At 45.2% G+C, this 24,962-nt stretch overlaps 1 protein-coding gene across 1 annotated transcript; it reads left to right on the top strand.

Annotated features, from left to right (window-relative positions):
• Window positions 1–327: 327 nt before the first annotated feature.
• EGFL8 (EGF like domain multiple 8) lies at window positions 328–20,634 on the top strand. Its single transcript, XM_069746366.1, has 9 exons — window positions 328–392; window positions 1,467–1,546; window positions 2,464–2,592; window positions 12,466–12,578; window positions 13,556–13,651; window positions 14,090–14,263; window positions 15,470–15,534; window positions 18,907–19,069; window positions 20,456–20,634. Exons 2-9 carry the CDS (start codon window positions 1,485–1,487, stop codon window positions 20,503–20,505), a joined length of 852 nt encoding a protein of 283 aa, XP_069602467.1. The 5' UTR covers window positions 328–392; window positions 1,467–1,484; the 3' UTR covers window positions 20,506–20,634.
• Window positions 20,635–24,962: the final 4,328 nt, after the last annotated feature.

The raw sequence follows: 24,962 nt of genomic DNA, 5'->3' as shown, positions 1-24,962 counted from the left end.
GGGAAAATAAAAAAGTTCTCTTAAAGGGACACGCCACACGTTTTTACATACCGAGTGCGGATGGGTAACTTTTTGGCCCTTTTTACCCCCTAGGGTAATTCAGCCATCACTGGGGGCAGTTATGTATTAGCAGAAGGAACCTTTGCCAGGTGCTTCTAGAGGGAACCTGGAGTATTTTCCAGGATCATCTATGAAGTGACGGAGCAGGGGGCATAGCTGGCACTGAAGTGGGCGCCTGTCGTGAGCAGACAAGGGGAGTCACCGACGCGGGGCGAGTGTGATTGTGACTCAGGGGCGTGCACTTCCTCCTCTCACAATCGCTCTTCTCTCTGCAGGGCACAATATGAGATTATTCAGCCCGGGACGGCGACTGGACAGTCACACTGGTCACAGTGAGTGCATTCATACCGCTACATACGTGACATTATCTGTTATTATCTGGACTCTCCTGCAGTCCTATGTAAAAGCTCAGCTCTGCTACATCTCACTTTTACCCATTTTTGGATTTTATTTTATTTTTTTAATTTCCTTTGTATAATTTTAGACATTTTTTTGCCTTCGTTGATTATAATGTTATTACGTGCTAGTATTCTAGATTCTTGTAGGGTCTCTATAATACGGGACGAGTACACAGGGGTACGGTGCGGCCATGTTCACACCAGGCATTTTGCTATGTTTCTTCTGTGCAATCTTATTACAATATTACAACAATACTTTTCTTTTTTGTTGCATTTTTCGTTATTTTTCGCTTTTTTACGCAGTTTTTCTTACTATTTTGCTTCAGTCTGCACATTAATATAAGAAATGGAAAACACAAGGACTATAAAAATGAGGCCACTTTCAGGAGCTCCCTGACCCCAGCACAGCATATCCACCTGTAACAGAAGGCCCCATTATCAGTGCAGGTCCTCGTCATGTGTTAAAATGGGGGCAAGGCCAACCTTTGGGGTTTGTGAATTTATAAAAATAATATTTTTTCTGATTTTTCATTTTTCCTTTTTCATCTCCTGAGTGACCCTTTTCCCCCCAATCCGCGGCCCGTTTGCCCGTTGCCCGGCGCGGCTTCCTCCTCACACTGATCCCCTCTGGTTTCCATACGTGAACAGAGCAGGAAATAGAAGACTGAGAAGGGAAAAGCTGTTGATAAGGAAACTACATTTTCCATTTTGCAAAGTTTTTGATGTTTTCCCAGTGTCGATGTCGGTGACAGATCCCGAACCGCTCGGCCCTCGGTCCATTGTATTCAGAGCTGCACACCCCATTGGGCCCCAGCGTACGTTATCGGGGCGCTTACTGTCAGATATGTAACAGATCACTATTAGGCTATATACTAGAAAAGACAGCTAGAATTCATTGTACAATCGCTTAAAGAGCAATTCCCAAGTGGTATACAATGCGCTGACTACGACTACATTATAGAGTATTTACAGGACTTCTCCTCCCCTTATTTCTATCCTTATTAACAGGTGAGTCCGGCAATCACAATGTCCGTCTGGTCGACCCTTGTCTTACTGGTGGGGGTGTCAGTGCAAGCACAAGGGCCCAGGTAAGCAAATTGTTCCCGGTTATAATTGATAGAGTTATTAAAGGGTCAGTCCAGGTTTAGAAAAACACAGCTGTTATCTTCAATAAGCAGCGCCACCCTGTCCACAGGCTGTGTGTGGTATTGCAGCTCAGCCACAGTCACTTTAGTGGATCTGAACTGTTTAACATCTGCCAGGACGAGGCTTGAGGAGCTTACACAGAAATTACAACTGCCTCTCATTCAGCTTCACAAATTTTTCTTGTTCTGCAATTGGCCACTAGGTGGCAGGGTAGCTCCTCATATACTGCCTGTTCTGCAGGTGGCCACTAGGTGGCAGAGTAGCTCCACATATACTGTCTGTTCTGCAGGTGGCCACTAGGTGGCAGGGTAGCTCCTCATATACTGCCTGTTCTGCAGGTGGCCTCTAGGTGACAGGTTAGCTCCTCATATACTGCCTGTTCTGCAGGTGGCCTCTAGGTGACAGGTTAGCTCCACATATACTGCCTGTTCTGCAGGTGGCCACTAGGTGGCAGGGTAGCTCCACATATACTGTCTGTTCTGCAGGTGGCCACTAGGTGGCAGGTTAGCTCCACATATACTGCCTGTTCTGCAGGTGGCCACAAGGTGGCAGGTTAGCTCCACATATACTGTCTGTTCTGCAAGTGGCCACTAGGTGGCAGGGTAGCTCCACATATACTGCCTGTTCTGCAGGTGGCCACTAGGTGGCAGGGCAGCTCCACAGTGAATTACTTTGTAGACTTCTCTAGGGTGGGATTGATATATACCGCATATGATGTACAGGTAAAAATGAAACAATGTGCGACCGATCATTTTTAGGAGCCCCCCAAAATAGGGGCATCCATAGGGGAATTTGTAGTATATGATGGGGATCTATTTGTAAGTCCATTTGCCTAGATGACGTGTGCGCTGTCCTGCAGCTCTTTTACAGGGGTCTGTTCCAGGCAGGTGGAGAGGATCCCAGTTCTTCACAATGAGACGTTCGTTCAGCCGTTCTATCAGCCTTATCTGACGATGTGTCGGGGGCAGCGCACCTGCAGCACCTACAGGTAAGATGGTTGTTGGCGTGACAATAAGGCCCCGATCATTTGAGGGTTTTCTTATGTCACTTTTTTTGTCCTGTGTTATTCATTGCCGTATTTTTTCTTCAAACGACGCACACGGTTCATGGGATTTGCTCAAAGTCAAAAATCAAATTCACGTTTGTCTTTAACTTTTCAGTTAAAAAAGTTGCACATTTCACTAAATGTCACAAAAAAATGCAGAAAAATTCCCGGCACATAAAAAGGGTAAGGTTGTGGAGAATGACATGCCAGTGTGAGGAGACTTAGGCCGGCGTCACACTCAGCATATAAAAATACGGTCCGTAATTTACGGCCATAATACACAAAAAGTCCCCAAAATAGTGGTCTGTATCTCCTCCGTAGGCAGGGTGTGTCAGCGTATTTTGCGCATGGCATCCTCTGTCTGTAAGATGCGCCTATTCTGGCACTTGGCCACTCTCTTCCCATTCCCGTGTAGCGGTGGGATATGGGGTAATGAAGGGTTAATGTCATCTTGCTATTGTAAGGTGACATTAAGCCAGATTAATAATGGAGAGGCGTCAATTATGACACCTATCCATTATTAATCCAATAGTCTGAAATGGTTAAAAAAACACAAACACATTATTACAAAGTCTTTTAATGAAATAAATACAGGTTGTTGGAATATTTTATTATCCTGGTAATCCACCTGAAGACCCTCGCTCTGTAACAAAGGAAAAATAAAAAAACAACAATATACATACCTTCCGATGATCTGTCACGTCCCACGATGTAAATCCATCTGAAGGGGTTAAAAATTTTTACAAACAGGAGCTCTGCTAATGCAGCTGTGCTCCTGGCTGTAAAACCCCAGCGAATGAATGTAAAATAGGTCAATGACCTGTAGTTACCTTCATTCGCGGTGATGCGCCCTCTGCTGGATGTCCTTCGAGCGTGGGAAAAAAATCAGAAAAGTTCCCAGGCTCGAGTTCATATGAGGACAACCAGCAGAGGGCGCCTCACCGCGAATGAAGGTAACTACAGGTCATTGACCTAGTTTCCATTCATTCGCTGGGGTTTTACAGCCAGGAGCACAGCTGCATTATAGCAGAGCTCCTGCCTGTAAAAAAATTTAACCCCTTCAGATGGATTTACATCGTGGGACGTGACAGATCATCGGAAGGTATGAGATATTGTTGTTTTTTTATTTTTCCTTTGTTACAGAGCGAGGGTCTTCAGGTGGATTACCAGGATAATAAACTATTCCAACAACCAGGTGTTTTATTTCATTAAAAGACTTTGTAATAATGTGTGTGTGTTTTTTTAACCATTTCATACTATTGGATTAATAATGGATAGGTGTCATAATTGACGCCTCTCCATTATTAATCTGGCTTAATGTCACCTTACAATAGCAAGGTGACATTAACCCTTCATTACCCCATATCCCACCGCTACACGGGAACGAGAAGAGAGTGGCCAAGTGCCAGAATAGGCGCATCTTCCAGATGTGCCTTTTCTGGGGTGGCTGTTGTGAATTCTGTGGCTGAATTCACTCTTGTGGTCACAAGTGTTACTGCAGCTTCTGAGCTTCCTCCCTCAGGTGTTCTGGTGAGCTCGTTAACTGCTTCATTACTTAACTCCGCCTGATGCTGCTATCCTTGCTCCTTGTCAATGTTTCAGTGTTGGATCTGAGCTTCTCCTGATTGTTCCTGTGACCTGCTGCTCTGTATAGCTAAGTGCTTTTTACTTTTTTGTTGCTTTTTTTCTGTCCAGCTTGTCTTTTGTTTTGCTGGAAGCTCTGAGACGCAAAGGGTGTACCGCCGTGCCGTTAGTTCGGCACGGTGGGTTTTTTTTGCCCCCTTTGCGTGGTTTTGCTTTAGGGTTTTTTGTAGACTGCAAAGTTCGCTTTACTGTCCTCGCTCTGTCCTAGAATATCGGGCCCCACTTTGCTGAATCTATTTCATCCCTACGTTTTGTCTTTTCATCTTACTCACAGTCATTATATGTGGGGGGCTGCCTTTTCCTTTGGGGAATTTCTCTGGGGCAAGTCAGGCCTATTTTTCTATCTTCAGGCTAGCTAGTTTCTTAGGCTGTGCCGAGTTGCCTAGGTAGTTGTTAGGCGCAATCCACAGCCGCTTTTAGTTGTGTTTAGGATAGGATCAGGTGTGCAGTCTACAGAGTTTCCACGTCTCAGAGCTCGTTCTTGTATTTTTGGGTATTTGTCAGATCACTGTGTGCGCTCTGATCGCTAAGCACACTGTGTTTCTGGATTGCCTTCATAACACCTGTCATTAGCAAACATAACAGTACAAGGAGCCCAACTAATGATTCTCAATAGAGGGAAAGAAAAAGTTCTGACATCATTTTTTTTTTTTTTTCTGCTCTGTGTTCACTTTTTTTTTTTTCCCCTAGACATTTGGGTGATTCTGGACACAGGTGTGGACATGGATATTCAGGGTCTGTGCTCTTCAATGGATAATCTCGTTATAAATGTACAAAAGATTCAAGATACTATTGATCAGAAATCTATGTTAGAACCAAGAATTCCTATTCCTGATTTGTTTTTTGGAGATAGAACTAAGTTTCTAAGTTTCAAAAATAAATGTAAGCTATTTCTGGCCTTGAAACCTCATTCTTCTGGTAATCCTATTCAACAGGTTTTGATTATTATTTCTTTTTTGCGCGGCGACCCTCAAGACTGGGCATTTTCTCTTGCGCCAGGAGACCCTGCATTGAGTAGTGTCGATGCGTTTTTCCTGGCGCTCGGATTGCTGTACGATGAGCCTAATTCAGTGGATCAGGCTGAGAAAAATTTGCTGGCTTTGTGCCAGGGTCAGGATGATATAGAAGTATATTGTCAGAAATTTAGGAAATGGTCAGTACTCACTCAGTGGAATGAATCTGCGCTGGCAGCTTTGTTCAGAAAGGGTCTCTCTGAGGCTCTTAAGGATGTCATGGTGGGATTTCCTATGCCTGCTGGTTTGAATGAGTCTTTGTCTTTGGCCATTCAGATCGGTCGACGCTTGCGCGAGCGTAAATCTGTGCACCATTTGGCGGTACTGCCTGAGGTTAAACCTGAGCCTATGCAGTGCAATAGGACTATGACTAGAGTTGAACGGCAGGAATACAGACGTCTGAATGGTCTGTGTTTCTACTGTGGTGATTCCACTCATGCTATTTCTGATTGTCCTAAGCGCACTAAGCGGTCCGCTAGGTCTGCCGTCATTGGTACTGTACAGTCCAAATTCCTTCTCTCCATTACCTTGATATGCTCTTTGTCGTCGTTTTCTGTCATGGCGTTTGTGGATTCGGGCGCTGCCCTGAATCTGATGGATTTGGATTATGCTAAACGTTGTGGGTTTTTCTTGGAGCCTTTGCGGTGTCCTATTCCATTGAGAGGAATTGATGCTACACCTTTGGCCAAGAATAAACCTCAGTACTGGACCCAGCTGACCATGTGCATGGCTCCTGCACATCAGGAAGTTATTCGCTTTCTGGTGTTGCATAATCTGCATGATGTGGTCGTGTTGGGGTTGCCATGGCTACAAACCCATAATCCAGTATTGGATTGGAATTCCATGTCGGTATCCAGCTGGGGTTGTCAGGGGGTAGATGGTGATGTTCCATTTTTGTCGATTTCGTCATCCACCCCTTCTGAGGTTCCAGAGTTCTTGTCTGATTATCAGGATGTATTTGAAGAGCCCAAGTCCGATGCTCTACATCCGCATATTGATTGTGATTGTGCTATCAATTTGATTCCTGGTAGTAAATTCCCTAAAGGTCGATTATTTAATTTATCCGTGCCCGAACACGCCGCTATGCGCAGTTATGTGAAGGAATCCCTGGAGAAGGGACATATTCGCCCATCGTCATCACCACTGGGAGCAGGGTTCTTCTTTGTAGCCAAGAAGGATGGTTCGCTGAGACCGTGTATTGATTACCGCCTTCTTAATAAGATCACTGTTAAATTTCAGTATCCCTTGCCATTGTTATCTGACTTGTTTGCTCGGATTAAGGGGGCTAGTTGGTTCACTAAGATAGATCTTCGTGGTGCGTATAATCTGGTGAGAATCAGGCAAGGAGATGAATGGAAAACTGCATTCAATACGCCCGAGGGTCATTTTGAGTATCTAGTGATGCCGTTCGGACTTGCCAATGCTCCATCTGTGTTTCAGTCTTTTATGCATGACATCTTCCGTGAGTATCTGGATAAATTCCTGATTGTTTACTTGGATGACATTTTGATCTTCTCAGATGATTGGGAGTCTCATGTGAAGCAGGTCAGAATGGTTTTTCAGGTCCTGCGTGCTAACTCTTTGTTTGTGAAGGGATCAAAGTGTCTCTTCGGTGTGCAGAAAGTTTCATTTTTGGGGTTCATCTTTACCCCTTCTACTATCGAGATGGATCCAGTTAAGGTCCAAGCCATCCAGGATTGGATTCAGCCGACATCTCTGAAAAGTCTGCAAAAGTTCCTGGGCTTTGCTAATTTTTATTGTCGCTTCATCTGTAATTTTTCTAGCATTGCCAAACCATTGACCGATTTGACCAAGAAGGGTGCTGATTTGGTTAATTGGTCTTCTGCTGCTGTGGAAGCTTTTCAGGAGTTGAAGCGTCGTTTTTGTTCTGCCCCTGTGTTGTGTCAGCCAGATGTTTCTCTTCCGTTCCAGGTCGAGGTTGATGCTTCTGAGATTGGAGCAGGGGCGGTTTTGTCACAGAGAGGTTCTGATTGCTCAGTGATGAAACCATGTGCTTTCTTTTCCAGGAAGTTTTCGCCCGCTGAGCGTAATTATGATGTGGGCAATCGAGAGTTGCTGGCCATGAAGTGGGCATTCGAGGAGTGGCGTCATTGGCTTGAAGGAGCTAAGCATCGCGTGGTGGTATTGACTGATCATAAGAACTTGACTTATCTCGAGTCTGCCAAGCGCTTGAATCCTAGACAGGCCCGTTGGTCGTTATTTTTTGCCCGCTTCGACTTTGTGATTTCGTACCTTCCGGGCTCTAAAAATGTGAAGGCGGATGCTCTGTCTAGGAGTTTTGTGCCCGACTCTCCGGGTTTATCTGAGCCAGCGGGTATCCTCAAGGAAGGAGTCATTGTGTCTGCCATCTCCCCTGATTTGCGGCGGGTGCTGCAAAAATTTCAGGCGAATAAACCTGATCGTTGTCCAGCAGAGAAACTGTTCGTCCCTGATAGGTGGACTAATAAACTTATCTCTGAACTTCATTGTTCGGTGTTGGCTGGTCATCCTGGAATCTTTGGTACCAGAGAGTTAGTGGCTAGATCCTTCTGGTGGCCATCTCTGTCACGGGATGTACGTACTTTTGTGCAGTCCTGTGGGATTTGTGCTAGGGCTAAGCCCTGCTGTTCTCGTGCCAGTGGGTTGCTTTTGCCCTTGCCGGTCCCAAAGAGGCCTTGGACACATATTTCGATGGCTTTCATTTCTGACCTTCCCGTTTCTCAAAAGATGTCAGTCATTTGGGTGGTCTGTGATCGCTTTTCTAAAATGGTCCATCTGGTGCCCTTGGCTAAATTGCCTTCCTCCTCTGATTTGGTACCTTTGTTCTTTCAGCATGTGGTTCGGTTGCATGGCATTCCTGAGAATATTGTTTCTGACAGAGGTTCCCAGTTTGTTTCAAGGTTTTGGCGAGCCTTTTGTGGTAGGATGGGCATTGACCTATCCTTTTCCTCGGCTTTCTATCCTCAGACTAATGGCCAGACCGAACGAACCAATCAGACCTTGGAAACATATCTGAGATGTTTTGTTTCTGCAGACCAGGATGATTGGGTGTCCTTTTTGCCGTTGGCTGAGTTCGCCCTTAATAATCGGGCCAGCTCGGCTACCTTGGTTTCTCCATTTTTTTGCAATTCTGGGTTCCATCCTCGTTTCTCTTCAGGACAGGTTGAGTCTTCGGACTGTCCTGGTGTGGATTCTGTGGTGGATAGGTTGCAGCAGATCTGGACTCAGGTAGTGGACAATTTGATCTTGTCCCAGGAGAAAGCTCAACTTTTCGCTAATCGCAGACGCCGTGTGGGTCCCCGACTTCGTGTTGGGGATCTGGTTTGGTTATCTTCTCGTCATATTCCTATGAAGGTTTCCTCTCCTAAATTTAAACCTCGTTTTATTGGTCCGTATAGGATTTCTGAGGTTCTCAATCCTGTGTCTTTTCGTTTGACCCTCCCAGACTCCTTTTCCATACATAATGTATTCCATAGGTCGTTGTTGCGGAGATACGTGGCACCTATGGTTCCATCTGTTGAGCCTCCTGCCCCGATTTTGGTGGAGGGGGAATTGGAGTATATTGTGGAGAAGATTTTGGATTCTCGTGTTTCTAGACGGAAACTCCAGTATCTGGTTAAATGGAAGGGTTATGCTCAGGAAGATAATTCCTGGGTTTTTGCCTCTGATGTTCATGCTTCCGATCTTGTTCGTGCCTTTCATGCGGCTCATCCTGGTCGGCCTGGGGGCTCTGGTGAGGGTTCGGTGACCCCTCCTCAAGGGGGGGGTACTGTTGTGAATTCTGTGGCTGAATTCACTCCTGTGGTCACAAGTGGTACTGCAGCTTCTGAGCTTCCTCCCTCAGGTGTTCTGGTGAGCTCGTTAACTGCTTCATTACTTAACTCCGCCTGATGCTGCTATCCTTGCTCCTTGTCAATGTTTCAGTGTTGGATCTGAACTTCTCCTGATTGTTCCTGTGACCTGCTTCTCTGTATAGCTAAGTGCTTTTTGCTTTTTTGTTGCTTTTTTTCTGTCCAGCTTGTCTTTTGTTTTGCTGGAAGCTCTGAGACGCAAAGGGTGTACCGCCGTGCCGTTAGTTCGGCACGGTGGTTTTTTTTTTGCCCCCTTTGCGTGGTTTTGCTTTAGGGTTTTTGTAGACTGCAAAGTTCGCTTTACTGTCCTCGCTCTGTCCTAGAATATCGGGCCCCACTTTGCTGAATCTATTTCATCCCTACGTTTTGTCTTTTCATCTTACTCACAGTCATTATATGTGGGGGGCTGCCTTTTCCTTTGGGGAATTTCTCTGGGGCAAGTCAGGCCTATTTTTCTATCTTCAGGCTAGCTAGTTTCTTAGGCTGTGCCGCGTTGCCTAGGTAGTTGTTAGGCGCAATCCACAGCCACTTTTAGTTGTGTTTAGGATAGGATCAGGTGTGCAGTCTACAGAGTTTCCACGTCTCAGAGCTCGTTCTTGTATTTTTGGGTATTTGTCAGATCACTGTGTGCGCTCTGATCGCTAAGCACACTGTGTTTCTGGATTGCCTTCATAACACCTGTCATTAGCAAACATAACAGGTGGCTGGGGGCAGGTGTTTTTAGCCAGGGGGGGGCAATAACCATGGACCCTCTCCAGGCTATTAATATCTGCCCTCAGTCACTGGCTTTACTACTCTGGCGGAGAAAATTGCGCGGGAGCCCACACCAATTTTTTCCGCCATTTAACCCTTTAATTTAATAGCTACAGCGCCCAAATTTTGCACATACACACTACTAACATTAGTAGTGTGGAATATGCAAAAAAATGGGAATATGACATGGTTTACTGTATGTAACCATGTCTCATATCATGTCCGGTTTAGGAAGGAGAGAGCAAAACCGGTAATTGAATTACCGGCTTTCTGCTATATCGCGCTGGATGAAATATTAATATATATACATATATGTGTCTCACTGACATATATACAGTGGGGCAAAAAAGTATTTAGTCAGTCAGCAATAGTGCAAGTTCCACCACTTAAAAAGATGAGAGGCGTCTGTAATTTACATCATAGGTAGACCTCAACTATGGGAGACAAACTGAGAAAAAAAAATCCAGAAAATCACATTGTCTGTTTTTTTTAACATTTTATTTGCATATTATGGTGGAAAATAAGTATTTGGTCAGAAACAAAAATTCATCTCAATACTCTGTAATATATCCTTTGTTGGCAATGACAGAGGTCAAACGTTTTCTGTAAGTCTTCACAAGGTTGCCACACACTGTTGTTGGTATGTTGGCCCATTCCTCCATGCAGATCTCCTCTAGAGCAGTGATGTTTTTGGCTTTTCGCTTGGCAACACGGACTTTCAACTCCCTCCAAAGGTTTTCTATAGGGTTGAGATCTGGAGACTGGCTAGGCCACTCCAGGACCTTGAAATGCTTCTTACGAAGCCACTCCTTCGTTGCCCTGGCGGTGTGCTTTGGATCATTGTCATGTTGAAAGACCCAGCCATGTTTCATCTTCAATGCCCTTGCTGATGGAAGGAGGTTTGCACTCAAAATCTCACGATACATGGCCCCATTCATTCTTTCATGTACCCGGATCAGTCGTCCTGGCCCCTTTGCAGAGAAACAGCCCCAAAGCATGATGTTTCCACCACCATGCTTTACAGTAGGTATGGTGTTTGATGGATGCAACTCAGTATTCTTTTTCCTCCAAACACGACAAGTTGTGTTTCTACCAAACAGTTCCAGTTTGGTTTCATCAGACCATAGGACATTCTCCCAAAACTCCTCTGGATCATCCAAATGCTCTCTGGCAAACTTCAGACGGGCCCGGACATGTACTGGCTTAAGCAGTGGGACACGTCCGGCACTGCAGGATCTGAGTCCATGGTGGCGTAGTGTGTTACTTATGGTAGGCCTTGTTACATTGGTCCCAGCTCTCTGCAGTTCATTCACTAGGTTCCCCCGCGTGGTTCTGGGAGTTTTGCTCACCGTTCTTGTGATCATTCTGACCCCACGGGGTGGGATTTTGCGTGGAGCCCCAGATCGAGGGAGATTATCAGTGGTCTTGTATGTCTTTCATTTTCTAATTATTGCTCCCACTGTTGATTTCTTCACTCCAAGCTGGTTGGCTATTGCAGATTCAGTCTTCCCGGCCTGGTGCAGGGCTACAATTTTGTTTCTGGTGTCCTTTGACAGCTTTTTGGTCTTCACCATAGTGGAGTTTGGAGTCAGACTGTTTGAGGGTGTGCACAGGTGTCTTTTTATACTGATAACAAGTTTAAACAGGTGCCATTACTACAGGTAATGAGTGGAGGAAAGAGGAGACTCTTAAAGAAGAAGTTACAGGTCTGTGAGAGCCAGAAATCTTGATTGTTTGTTTCTGACCAAATACTTATTTTCCACCATAATATGCAAATAAAATGTTAAAAAAACAGACAATGTGATTTTCTGGATTTTTTTTTCTCAGTTTGTCTCCCATAGTTGAGGTCTACCTATGATGTAAATTACAGACGCCTCTCATCTTTTTAAGTGGTGGAACTTGCACTATTGCTGACTGACTAAATACTTTTTTGCCCCACTGTATATATACATACCTATTCTATGTGTACACATTTATTCTACCTATTCTACTGTAAGCTGTCAGTGTGATTTTACTGTACACCGCACTGAATTACCGGCTTTTCTCTCTAACAGCGCTGCGTATTTCTCGCAAGTCACACTGCTGGTCCGTGTGTGATCCGTATTTTTCTGGCCCCCATAGACTTTCATTGTCATATTTTTTGCGCAATACGGTGACAAACGCAGCATGCTGCGATTTTCTATGGCCGTAGAAGACCGTATAATACGGATCAGTAAAATACGGCAGATAGGAGCTGGGGCATAGAGCAGCATTGTACCGTATGCAATCCGTATTTTCAGCACCTCTCTTACATCCATAAAACACGGTAGTGTGACGCCGGCCTTAAACCCTTTAATGAGCCTTGAAATGTGACTTAGGATAAAAGCCAAATCAGAATCTCTATTTGTAGACGCGGTGTTTCGCGGTATTACAGCCGCGGTGTGGTGACGGTAGTGCAGCACAGAGACGCCGCGCACAGCCATGAGTACGTCACTGGCTGGCATCTGTGTGTTTCAGGACGGTAGACGACGCGCACAGCCATGAGTATGTCACTGACTGGCATCTGTGTGTTTCAGGACGATGTACTCAGTGTCAGTCCGACAGGTGAAAAGGGAAATCATTAAAGTAAATTCCATCTGTTGTCCGGGATGGAAGAAAAAGGATCCAAGTTCTGAGTCCTGTGAGGAAGGTGAGAGCTGGGAAGTGCTACCACGTCCAATGGTTCTGTTCTTCACATACGTGTCCCACCACCAGGGGGCGATGTGTGAGGGGCTGATCGTGCTTAGCGCAATAGATCCCCCTAGTGGTGGCGACAGGCAGAGGAGATGGACAAATGGGGTAAGATCAGTCGCTCCGTGCTGGAGAGAGAACGTCACTCCCTACATCATCAACTACATCAGAAAATCCTTCTATTGGAAGTCAGTAAATAGCAGAGAGGGGAGAGGAGGGGTACGCAGCTGCAGATTGGCCTTCTAGAGCTATGCAAGTGCAGGCTGTGAAAGGGAAGGATTGGACTAGGATTAGGACTGGTGATCCCTATGTTTGTTAGGATCTGTTGTAATTAGGACTGGTGATCCCTATATTTGTTAGGATCTGTTATCATTAGGACTGGTGATCCCTATATTTGTTAGGATCTGTTATCAATAGGACTGGTGATCCCTATGTTTGTTAGGATCTGTTATCATTAGGACCGGTGATCCCTATGTTTGTTAGGATCTGTTATCATTAGGACTGGTGATTCCTATGTTTGTTACGATCTGTTATCAATAGGACTGGTGATCCCTATGTTTGTTAGGATCTGTTATCAATAGGACCGGTGATCCCTATGTCTGTTAGGATGTGTTATCATTAGGACTGGTGATCCCTATGTTTGTTAGGATCTGTTATCATTAGGACCGGTGATCCCTATGTTTGTTAAGATCTGTTATCATTAGGACCGGTGATCCCTATGTTTGTTAGGATCTGTTATCATTAGGACCGGTGATCCCTATGTCTGTTAGGATCTGTTATCATTAGGACTTGTGATCCCTATGTTTGTTAGGATCTGTTATCATTAGGACCGGTGATCCCTATCTGTCCCTATGTTTGTGCCTTTTGCATGTTCTTTTTTATATTTATACATTTATATATTTTTTTCCTCGCCATCTTGTTCCTTTCCACATCCAGCCATTTGCCGTAAACCTTGTCAGAACGGCGGGACTTGTGTGAAACCCAACATGTGCCGCTGCCCTGCAGGGTGGGGAGGAAGACACTGCCACGTGGGTAAGTCATAGACGCGGGTCACGTAAGGCCGCGTTCACACCGTCAGTATTTGTAACAATCAGAGGAGGAGAATAATGGAGACCCGTCACCACTTCTGGATTTATCACCCTCTCCTGGTTTTGGCTACAAATACTGATGTAAAATCCTGTCAGTGTGACCGTGGCCCTAAGCTGGGGTCCATCTCCATTAGGGGTTCATGTGTGGGACAGGCAGACCCGTCACATCTGAAAGACCCCAATGATTGTATTAGGGTCTGTCAGGTTTTTGTCATTGTGTCGTACACACATGGAAAAGCCAACATGGCGCCGACCACGTCCACGATCTCTAATGTGGCCGTAAATCAGACGGATAAAACAGCCACAAGCCACAATTCGAGCTCGCTGACAGATTCTCCGCTAACTCATTCTGCGTCCTCCATATTGTGTCTCCTTCCTTCAGACATAGATGAGTGCCGGCGCCCGTCCCGCTACTGCCCCCAGGTTTGCATCAACACGAGGGGCGGCTACCGCTGCGAATGTCACCCGGGGTACACGCTGGGAGAAGATGGGAAATTCTGTATGAAAAACAGGGAGAACAAGCCGCAAGTGTCAGTACTGGCCCAGCAACCTGAAGGTGAGCCAGGCCGCGTCACCGCCATGATGGGGGACCTTGTGGTGTGTCATGGCACGGAGACCGTGAGCCATCAATGTAAACACTTGTGTGGGGAATCTGTCCTGTACTCCAATCACCTAGCCTCAAGACACAGAGCGGGGCAGATTTATCAGCAGAAAAACGATCCTGGTTGCCGATAGCAACCAATTACAGCGCAGCTTTCATTTTATCAGATCAGTTTATAAAGTAAAAGCTGAGCTCTGATTGGTTGCTACGGTAAGATGAAAGCTGAGCTCTGATTGATAGCTAGGGTAAAATGAAAGCTGAGCACTGATTGGTTGCTATGGGAAAGCTGAGCTCTGATTAGTTACTATGGTAAAATAATAATAATAATAATCTTTATTTATATAGCGCCAACATATTCCGCAGCGCGTAAAATGAAAACTGAGCTGTGATTGGTTGCTATGATAACATGAAACCTATGCTCTGATTGGTTGTTATCATAAAATAAAACCTGAACTCTGGTTATTATAGTAAAATGAGAGCTGAGCTCTGATTGGTTGTATTGTAAAATGAGAGCTAAGCTCTGATTGGATGCATTTTATTTTTAAGGTCTCTATATGCCCCTTATACCTTATATACCATTTATACTCTCTATATACCCCACATGGTTATGGAATAGAGAGTAGTGTCAAAAGTGGATCACCCCTTTAAATAAACTGTCCCAGGATTTCTCACAACTGCTGGACTGAAAAATGGCAGGGTTCATGGAAACCACATCCAAAAGCCGGTGTATTCGAGGTGGGCCAGAGGTGGAGCAAACCTGGGAAGGATGGGGTGGATTTGGGGGGCGAAACTTGGACGTCTGGCCCAGGAATTCCTGGGACAATTGCCAACTATGATTACTCCCTTTATAATGTAGAAGACTATATGGAAGACTATAATATTTAAAGGGGTTGTCCATGACTAGAAAAACATGGCTGCTTTCTATCTACAGCAGCACCCCCTCTGTCCTCAGGTTGCGGACGGTACTGCATCTCACCCACATTCACTTCCATACAGTCTACCTGTAATACCAGAAACGACCCATGGACAGGTGTGGCGCCGTATCTGGAAAAAAAAAATGCTATTTTTTTTTAATTTTGGACACCTCCTTTAAAAAGACATATAAACTATATAAAGTGTCTCTATAATGGAGCGTCCCTTTATTTCATGTTTTCTTGGCAGATTCTTCAAACAAGCTGTCTAATGAGGTGCAGGATCTCCGCAGTCTTGTCAGCTCCTTGGAGCAGGTGAGTGATCACTGGGCAGATCTTCTTCCATTTCGTGTACACAGCTCTGATGCACATTTATGTGGCCAATCTCAAACCAGGTGATTCCTTACAGGCCAAGGTGTAGTTTGGAATGGCACCATTCACTTAACCATGTAATGCAGTGAAAAAGGCAATTCCGCCCTTGTTTTTTGGGTTTTGTTTTTACAGCGTTCATTTGCAGTAATTGATTCTCCAGGTCAGTGCGATTATGGCCTTTGTAAAAAAAAAAAAAAATTTGGTTTCTGTGGCCATTTTCTAAAACCTGCAACTTTTTTATGTTTCTAGAGAAACAGGAGTAGAAACGGAGCAAAAGAATAGTGCAAAATATAATTTATTAATTAACAAGCAAAATAGTGCATAAATACATATTAAACAGTACAGAAGGATGATTAAAAATGGGAAAGTGAGTCACCCCCGGTGAGCACCCTGCCAAAACCAAATATCCCGTAGGTAGCATAAAGGCAGGAGCTATATATATTAACCAAGTCACTCCTGTGGGTAACTAGTATACCCCCCACAGGATAGAATACTAGCAACAAGGCAGCGCTTACCAAATAAAGTGCAGGGAGGCAGGGTGCACCGGGCCGGGAGCAGAGAGGTCCCCGACGCGCGTTTCGCTGACGCTGGTGTTCGGCTTTCTCAAGGGGAAGACCATATATATATATATATATATAGCTCCTGCCTTTATGCTACCTACCTACGGGATATTTGGTTTTGGCAGGGTGCTCACCGGGGGTGACTCACTTTCCCATTTTTAATCATCCTTCTGTACTGTTTAATATGTATTTATGCACTATTTTGCTTGTTAATTAATAAATTATATTTTGCACTATTCTTTTGCTCCGTTTCTACTCCTGTTTCTCTATGGACTATATGGAGTCAGTTTGCTTCTTTTGTTGTGGGTTCTTTCAGCACTATTTAGTGCTTTAATTTCCCTGCTGACATGTTGCCTAGTTCTGTTATTTTTTATGTTTCTGTTCATGGAGCTGATGGATTTGATGCGACTTTTGGGGAAGATAGGAAGCCGAGTCCTTAACACTTTTTTTAATAATACAGAAAAGCATTGATTCTGTAATTAAAAGTACAACGGGGTTTTTTTTTCATGCATTTTTGTCAGAAGAAACCAATAGAGAAAAAATGCACCAAAATCACAGATTTCAGCAGCGTCTCCAGACCACAGAGAGCAAAGATTTCAGGGAATCACGTCCACTTTGCTTCGAAATTTAGACCTTGTTCACATGTAGCGTAAATGCTGCTTATTTTCTGATGCTTTTTTGGCACAAAAATGCTGCTGTGTTTAATTGTCCAAGCAAAAGTGGATGTGATTTTATTTATATATAAATATATATATATATATATATATATATATATATATATATATATATATATATATATAATCACATCCACTTTTGCTTGGACAATTAAACACAGAATTTTTGTGCCAAAAAAGCATCAGAAAATAGGCAGCATTTACGCTACATGTGAACAAGGTCTAAATTTCGAAGCAAAGTGGACGTGATTCCCTGAAATCTCCGCTTATACAGGATAGAGAAGGGAAAGGGGTTATCTATATATATATATATATATATATATATATATTCATATGTTATTTTATATATAAGATATCTTATATGTGTATGTAACCCCTTTCCCTTCGCTATCCTGTATAGACCAATCTTTTTCATTTTCCTTCTATCCCTTTAATTTTTCCCCCCTTTTTCCTTAATAACCCATATTTCTCCTTTCCCCTACTCACATCATTAAACCTTCCCACCCTTTATTTTACCGGTATCTTTCATCCCTTTGAATTTGGCTTTTTTTTTGCTTTTCTTTGGTCCTTGTTTGTGTCTATATTACTGTGTATTTATAATTTGCCCTTTTTTTTACCCCATTAAAGTAAAAAATCCTTAATGAAAATTACTTTAACAAAAAAGGCTCCTGCTGTGCTCCCAAGGACGCTGCTAATCTGTGCGGTTTTGGTTCTTTTTTTTTCCTCTGGAGACTTTTATCTGGAGCCTAAAAAATCGCATGTAAAAAACTGCAGGTACTTTATTAAGTACAGAATCAAAGCTTTTCTGTGCTATAAAAAGCACATTAAAAATGCAACTTCACATCTAAAATGGTAAATGTGTGTGGGCAACATCTGCCGCGACGCGCGTCGTATGATCTATCCCACTTTCTTTTCTCAATAGTTGGGAGGTATGGATCATGTCGTCCTTCGTTGGGAAGGGGTTAAAGAGTTGTTTGACCTCTGCTCCATTTATTGAGTATAGGACTGCCGGAAACAGCGGAGCTGTGTACTTGGATTTCTCCAGCAGTCCCATGTAGAACATCACACCTCCGCAGTATTCATGGCGATGATAAGGGAGAAATTTTGATTTTGGGAATATCCCTTTAATTAAAAGCAGTACAATGCCTTGTATAGATTTATAGCTGCTCGATAAAAACAATCAAGTGTTCATGCGCAATGGTGGAGCTTGGCGACGGTGGAGTTCCAGTTTAAGTCGCACACCGCTAACAGGAAACCGAGGCTCAGCCAAGATTACACAGGAAGCCTGGTAAGGGTGAAGGTACAGGAACCTGAGCCGCTGGCGGTGTGAGGATGCGCTTCCTTCCATTAAGCTCTTCTGGTAGAGAACATGTGAAGATCTACAGCCGAGGTCTGGAGTGGAGACAAACCTCGGCTCCTGAGGGTTAGGATCAGTTTTATGTTTGTGGGGTCCTTCAACAATAAGCTGTAACATGGTGTTCCAACTAGTGTAACCTTCCCCAGTAATCTGCAGGATGACCTGAGAGCAAGCCTTATACTTCCATGTAGCACCACCGATGGTTAAATTAAGCATCATATGGCTCCTATGGAGTCATCAATGGCTGTCCGAGTAGTCCCTGGACGTGTTGGATCCTCCAGAGCTGGAGACACTCTTTGTAGCCGCGCTCTGCCCTGGCTGGTAGATGAGGACCATGCGCACAACTCCTCTATGTCCTCTTATAGGATATTCATGTCCATTAATATGTCCAGGATTAACAGGGACCTCCTGCCGCATATCTCAAGCTCGGTTTAGTCCCTTTTTTTCACCTTTGTACATATGGCCAACGTTTGTATGTGTCTCCATACCACGAAATTGAAGGAAATGACCAGTCTAAAAAATGATCAAAGGACCTAACCAGACCAAGACCAGCATCAGGGACAGACAGTCCTTGAGGCCTGCAGGATAGATGGACTTGATAACCATCCATAAATCTCTCCTTCACGACCTCACCTCCCTGCTGGGGTCTCATTGTAGCAGTCCCTTGCTCTTTTGGTCTAGCCGCAGACCACCATAACAAGATGTCTCTCTTCCTCTCCCATAGAAGTTGGACAGCGCCCTCTCCGCTCTGCAGAGACTCTTCCCCATTAAACTGTCAGAGATCCGCTCGGAGCAGGTGCAGGAATTCTGGGAGAAAATCCGTAGTTTGGATCGGGTGGATTTTTTGAGCGATCAACTGATGTACATGGAGGAGAAGATTGGAGAATGTAAGTGACTGGCTGTAAGGTTAGACTATACATGGAGAACCTAGGAGCTTTTACTAGGGCTTCCATTGACAGACTTTGAGCAGGTCATTCCCTTTAGCAGGTCCCCGATCGACCCTGTAAAAAACCTTCAACCCCTATATAGGGATTTGTTCTTACAACAGGGTCCCCTGGGTTGCATCCATGGAGCTGCTGCTGGCTGGTGGAGCAAACTGGCAGAGGGAGTTTGACTAGCTGGGTCAACACCAAGGAGGACAGATACTACACAAAATCAGAGGTCAGGGATGAAGCCAGGAAGCAACCGAGTTCAGAGCCATGAAGATGGACTCAGAAGTAGTATCCTCACGCAGATAGGGGGTTTGGTCAGTCCAGGGTCAGCAATGAGTTTCAAACAACATTGACAGGAGATAAAAACCAGGTTAAGTAAACACTACAGTAGGAGTTTAAGTAGGGCGTGGTACTGCCCCATCGGCCACAGCAGTCCTGCTGAGCTTTTGGCAGCCCCAACAACCATTCTGCCTGACTGGGTAGCAGGCGGTATTCCTCCATCACCAGCGCTATCCCTCAGAATGAATATAGGGGCGCCTGGTGATGAAGGCGGACACCGCTGTAGCAGGGCCAGCTAGGGATGTGACACTGGTGATGCCCACGAACCTGGGGGTCTCACAGCTACTGTTCTACCACTACGATCAACTTACGACTTCAAAACTTCTTACATGTCTCTGTGACACATCAATAAATACTTTAAGGTGTAGCATACCCATGGGGCAATTCCCCATTACTTGTCCATACTTTAAGGTGTAGCATACCCATGGGGCAATTCCCCACCACTTGTCCAAAGTGTTAATGGTGTTTCACGATGACAAATTTGCTATATGACTCTGCTGATACTTTGCTGGCAAACGCATTCGATAAATGTCAGCCAACATGCAATGTGTATGGGAACCTGTCGACTCCCCTCTAAACACAGATATCAGGGGAGAGAAGGATCGGGCAGTTGGATTTCCATAGGCCCCATCCTTGTGTTCCCAGGGGTGACTCATCAGGTTCTCCGTGGCCCTGGACCCTTCTGTTTTTTTTCTCATGTTTGGGCTCTTGTAGGATTTTGGGCCAGAGTCCTACGTCGGTCTGTCGTGAACCAGGCACGGACTTGCAGTAGATCTCTTGACCCGACATTTATGCCTATGAGACAGTTGAGTTCGGGTCAGTCCGTGCATAATGGTCTTTGACACAGGGACCCAGAGGCTTCCAATAAATAGGGGTGACGTCTCCTATTTCTACCCTTCTCTTCCCTCTCCCCACCTTTGTTTTCACCCATTATTTTTTCCTGCAATGCCCCATTGATTCTCTGCTTAAGTGAACCTCCTCTTATTTCTTTATCTTTTCCAGGTTCCTGCCGCAGTAACGACATTGAGATGCCTGTAGATCTGAAGCGCTGACCCCCTAATCCCCCCCAAATTATTTATATCCCCCCTATGAAATGCACCTATTTATGGCCCCTTTTTCCTATTTATAACCCTTATTCCTTTACGTCATGTCTCTCAATAATAAATACTATTTGTATAGAACATGGTTTTCCGGCAGATTCTTTAGAGTATAACTCAGTATCAGTGGGGTCCATCTGGGGATTATGGGGTCTGTCGTATAACGGATCTATCCCTGACGTGATGGGAACTAGCAACTATGGGGCACAAAGCGGTCCCAGAGCGGTAAGACGCCTCTGACTTGTAATAACCTTTAATTGGCACCTCATGGACCTCCGGACACTTCCGACTCCATTCCCCAAGAATGACCGCAACCTCGTAGAAGCCGCAGACGGAACAATCTTACATGAAGGCCACTCAGGTCTGTGATGTCGCTTTCCATCATTGGAAATAGCGGGATTCATCATAAATCATGTGAATGGTTAAAAGGTCACAACCCAAAAGACCCTCACTGATCTGGAAGCATAAAGTTTACATTGTACAGAATGAGGTGAGTTTCTGATGTGTATATGAAGACTTTTTTAGGGAGATTTTGGAGCAGATCCTCCTCAAAATCCTTCATGTGTATAGAGACTTGGGGTCTGTGCTCACGAGGGGGAAAGCAGAATTTGCAGTGTGGATTTCAATAGGTAAAACCCACAGAGAACCATAGTAACAGCCATGGGGGCAATGTTTGGACAACTCCACGTGCTGCAATGGTTTTTTTGGACTTGTGGTAGAAATTTTAATACCCGGAGCAAATTTTGTCCCTTTCCTGTAAAGGAGCAAAACCTGCCGCACAATCCACACTGCACATGCAGATTTGATGCAGATTTTTCCCTCCAGTGTGGACACAGGCTTACAAGGTGGCTTTCTATTCTGGCAGAGAGCAGACGATCCCATGAAGGAGCATCGGCATAAGACTTCCTCTGTAGTGAAGACTGTGGTTTCTGTCCGTCTCATTCACCATTGTAGGTTGATGGTAACAATGGCGTTCTCGGGTCAGGAGCCTCCTGCTTACACAAACCGCTCCTTTGTCTGAAGGCTGATGCCGCTTATCCCCACGCCCAATCTCTCGCTCATAAGACAGAAGGGTCGTAGGATCGTCCAGTCACAGGTCTCTCTTCTCTGCCCGAAGGATCGTCCAGTCACAGGTCTCTATTCTATGCCCGAAGTATCGTCCAGTCACAGGTCTCTATTCTCTGCTCGAAGCATCGTCCAGTCACAGGTCTCTATTCTCTGCCCGAAGGATCGTCCAGTCACAGGTCTCTTTTCTCTGCCCGAAGTATCGTCCAGTCACAGGTCTCTATTCTCTGCTCGAAGCATCGTCCAGTCACAGGTCTCTCTTCTCTGCCCAAAGGATCGTCCAGTCACAGGTCTCTTTTCTCTGCCCGAAGTATCGTCCAGTCACAGGTCTCTTTTCTCTGCCCGAAGGATCGTCCATTCACAGGTCTCTATTCTCTGCCCAAAGGATCGTCCAGTCACAGATCTCTTTTCTCTGCCCTAAGGATCGTCCAGTCACAGGTCTCTTTTCTATGCCCGAAGGATCGTCCAGTCACAGGTGTCTTTTCTATGCCCGAAGGATCGTCCAGTCACAGGTCTCTATTCTCTGCCCGAAGGATCGTCCAGTCACAGGTCTCTTTTCTCTGCCCGAAGGATCGTCCAGTCACAGGTCTCTATTCTCTGCCCGAAGCATCGTCCAGTCACAGGTCTCTATTCTCTGCCCGAAGGATCGTCCAGTCACAGGTCTCTATTCTCTGCCCGAAGGATCGTCCAGTCACAGGTCTCTTTTCTCTGCCCGAAGCATCGTCCAGTCACAGGTCTCTATTCTCTGCCCAAAGCATCGTCCAGTCACAGGTCTCTATTCTCTGCCCGAAGGATCGTCCAGTCACAGGTCTCTTTTCTATGCCCGAAGGATCGTCCAGTCACAGGTCTCTTTTCTCTGCCCGAAGTATCGTCCAGTCACAGGTCTCTATTCTCTGCTCGAAGCATCGTCCAGTCACAGGTCTCTATTCTATGCCCGAAGTATCGTCCAGTCACAGGTCTCTATTCTCTGCTCGAAGCATCGTCCAGTCACAGGTCTCTCTTCTCTGCCCGAAGGATCGTCCAGTCACAGGTCTCTATTCTATGCCCAAAGTATCGTCCAGTCACAGGTCTCTATTCTCTGCTCGAAGCATCGTCCAGTCACAGGTCTCTTTTCTCTGCCCGATGGATCGTCCAGTCACAGGTCTCTCTTCTCTGCCCAAAGGATCGTCCAGTCACAGGTCCCTTTTCTCTGCCCAATGGATCGTCCAGTCACAGGTTTCTCTTCTCTGCCAGAAGGATCGTCCAGTCACAGGTCCCTTTTCTCTGCCCGAAGGATCGTCCAGTCACAGGTCCCTTTTCTCTGCCCGATGGATCGTCCAGTCACAGGTCTCTCTTCTCTGCCCGAAGGATCGTCCAGTCACAGGTCCCTTTTCTCTGCCCGAAGGATCGTCCAGTCACAGGTCTCTTTTCTCTGCCCGATGGATCGTCCAGTCACAGGTCTCTTTTCTATGCCCGATGGATCGTCCAGTCACAGGTCTCTTTTCTCTGCCCGATGGATCGTCCAGTCACAGGTCTCTTTTCTCTGCCCGAAGGATCGTCCAGTCACGAGTCTCTTTTCTCTGCCTGTAGGATCGTCCAGTCACAGGTCTCTTTTGTCTGCCTGAGTTTCCACTTTCTTACTTTCCCTCTCGCCATGTGCTGGCCGGTGATAAGCAACATATCCAGAATTACTAATTCCTTCTCCTCCCTTCCTGAGCCGGGGGGAAGGTTGGGTGCGCCCCATGTAAGGTGCTTATCCAGATACCACCCTTCCCGCTGCTGTAAACACCACACAACTTCCCGTAGCAATAGCTCCTTGGTAAACGGCGGTTCTCTCCAGCTCACATGTCCCGGCACAGGTGCACAATCCTCACAAAGCAAAACTCAAGGGGCCAAGTTGTGCACGAAGTACAGGAAACAAATACAGTAATTAGAATTTCCAGTTATACAAGGAGGCAAAGACGATGCTCCTTGGCAGAGATTCCTTAGGTGAAGTAGGGACTATGGACATCTTGGGATTCAGCTGTAACAGGGGAGCAATAAGGACACCTCACATATATTTGTAAGAATCTGGCCAAAATGCTCCTAAAAGGCGGTGGAATCCTGAGAGTCTCATCCTGAGAGTTAACAGCAATCCCGACTCTCCGACAGAGGACGTTGGGGGAATGAAGGATCAGGCAGGAAACATTCAATCTTTGGGTTTCTGCAGAACATCGGCTGATTCTCTGCTCTATCAGTAGAAAACACGTGATCACTGAGCCAACAAAAATGGCCATAATGCAGCGTTCCGAGAAAATTGGCACTAGGCTGATTCTGAACCACCACTGCAGCTTTTGATGCAACTTTTTTGGGGTGAAAGACAGTAGGATAGAGGAAAAGTAAGACATAATCCTCATTCAGCTGTCAGTTTTTTGCATACTACTTCTATCTGTCCGTTCCATGGATAGAAGAGGTACAATCTATGGAGATGTTCGCGTTTGTGCTGGGATAAGGTGTTATCTGAGCATGCTCAGGTGCCAACAGTGTCTTCAGCGTGCTCAAATAATAACGAGCTCGAACAAAAACCTCACAGAAGAGGGGCATTTCTTGACTCAAAGCAATTTCCACATGAAAAACACACTTTTTACCATCTCAAAAAAAACTGTGGGAGGCTGTAGGTTTGTCAATTTTCTTCCATAGACCTCCTTTGTATAGTGCTGTTGTGGAGAATAGCAGCATCATATGATTGATGACCCAAAGTTCTTGTAATGTTTAAAGTGTATGAAAAAAGAAATCACAGGTACAAAAGCACAAAAATAGTGTTATAAACCTGGAGTTATACAAATGGATCTATCGCAGGTACGTGTGTCCAGATTAGAGTCATTTATCCCTGTGACATACACATTACAGCCGACATAAATGGCTGTGGTGTGCTTGCTCCCTCGCATGGTGGAAACAGGTACTGCGTCACTCAATAAGTGGCCCATAGATTATACTCCTTTACATCCATGCGTGCCAGGGAAAGAGCGCACGCTGGGGGAACCAGCTGCCTATACCTGGAAGTGAAGTGACCTAGGCATCAAAATCACAAGAATATGGCCTTAACCCTCTGGAAAGCCCCCATCGATTACATCCTGCTCAGTAGTATTATTTAGTGTAGGCCTCCTAAGAAGGATCATTACTTTGTTGGGGGCAAAACAAGGGGCATAAAAGGAGGGCAGATGGAAAGTATTTTGTGCTGATATAGTGTCATTGGGGCTGTACAGTAATATTTTTCCAAGTAGAAAAAGTTTCAGAAGTCCAAAGTTGGAAAATTATGGCTGCTGTACGAGTTATAATAAAAAATAAATAAATGGGGTCGTCCACATTGGGACATTTTTTTTTACTGT

Source organism: Ranitomeya imitator, chromosome 2 (genome assembly GCF_032444005.1).
Source record: "Ranitomeya imitator isolate aRanImi1 chromosome 2, aRanImi1.pri, whole genome shotgun sequence".
Taxonomy (NCBI): Eukaryota; Metazoa; Chordata; class Amphibia; order Anura; family Dendrobatidae; genus Ranitomeya; species Ranitomeya imitator.
Note: the sequence above shows the minus strand (reverse complement) of the source record. Positions and strands in the feature narration are given on the sequence as shown.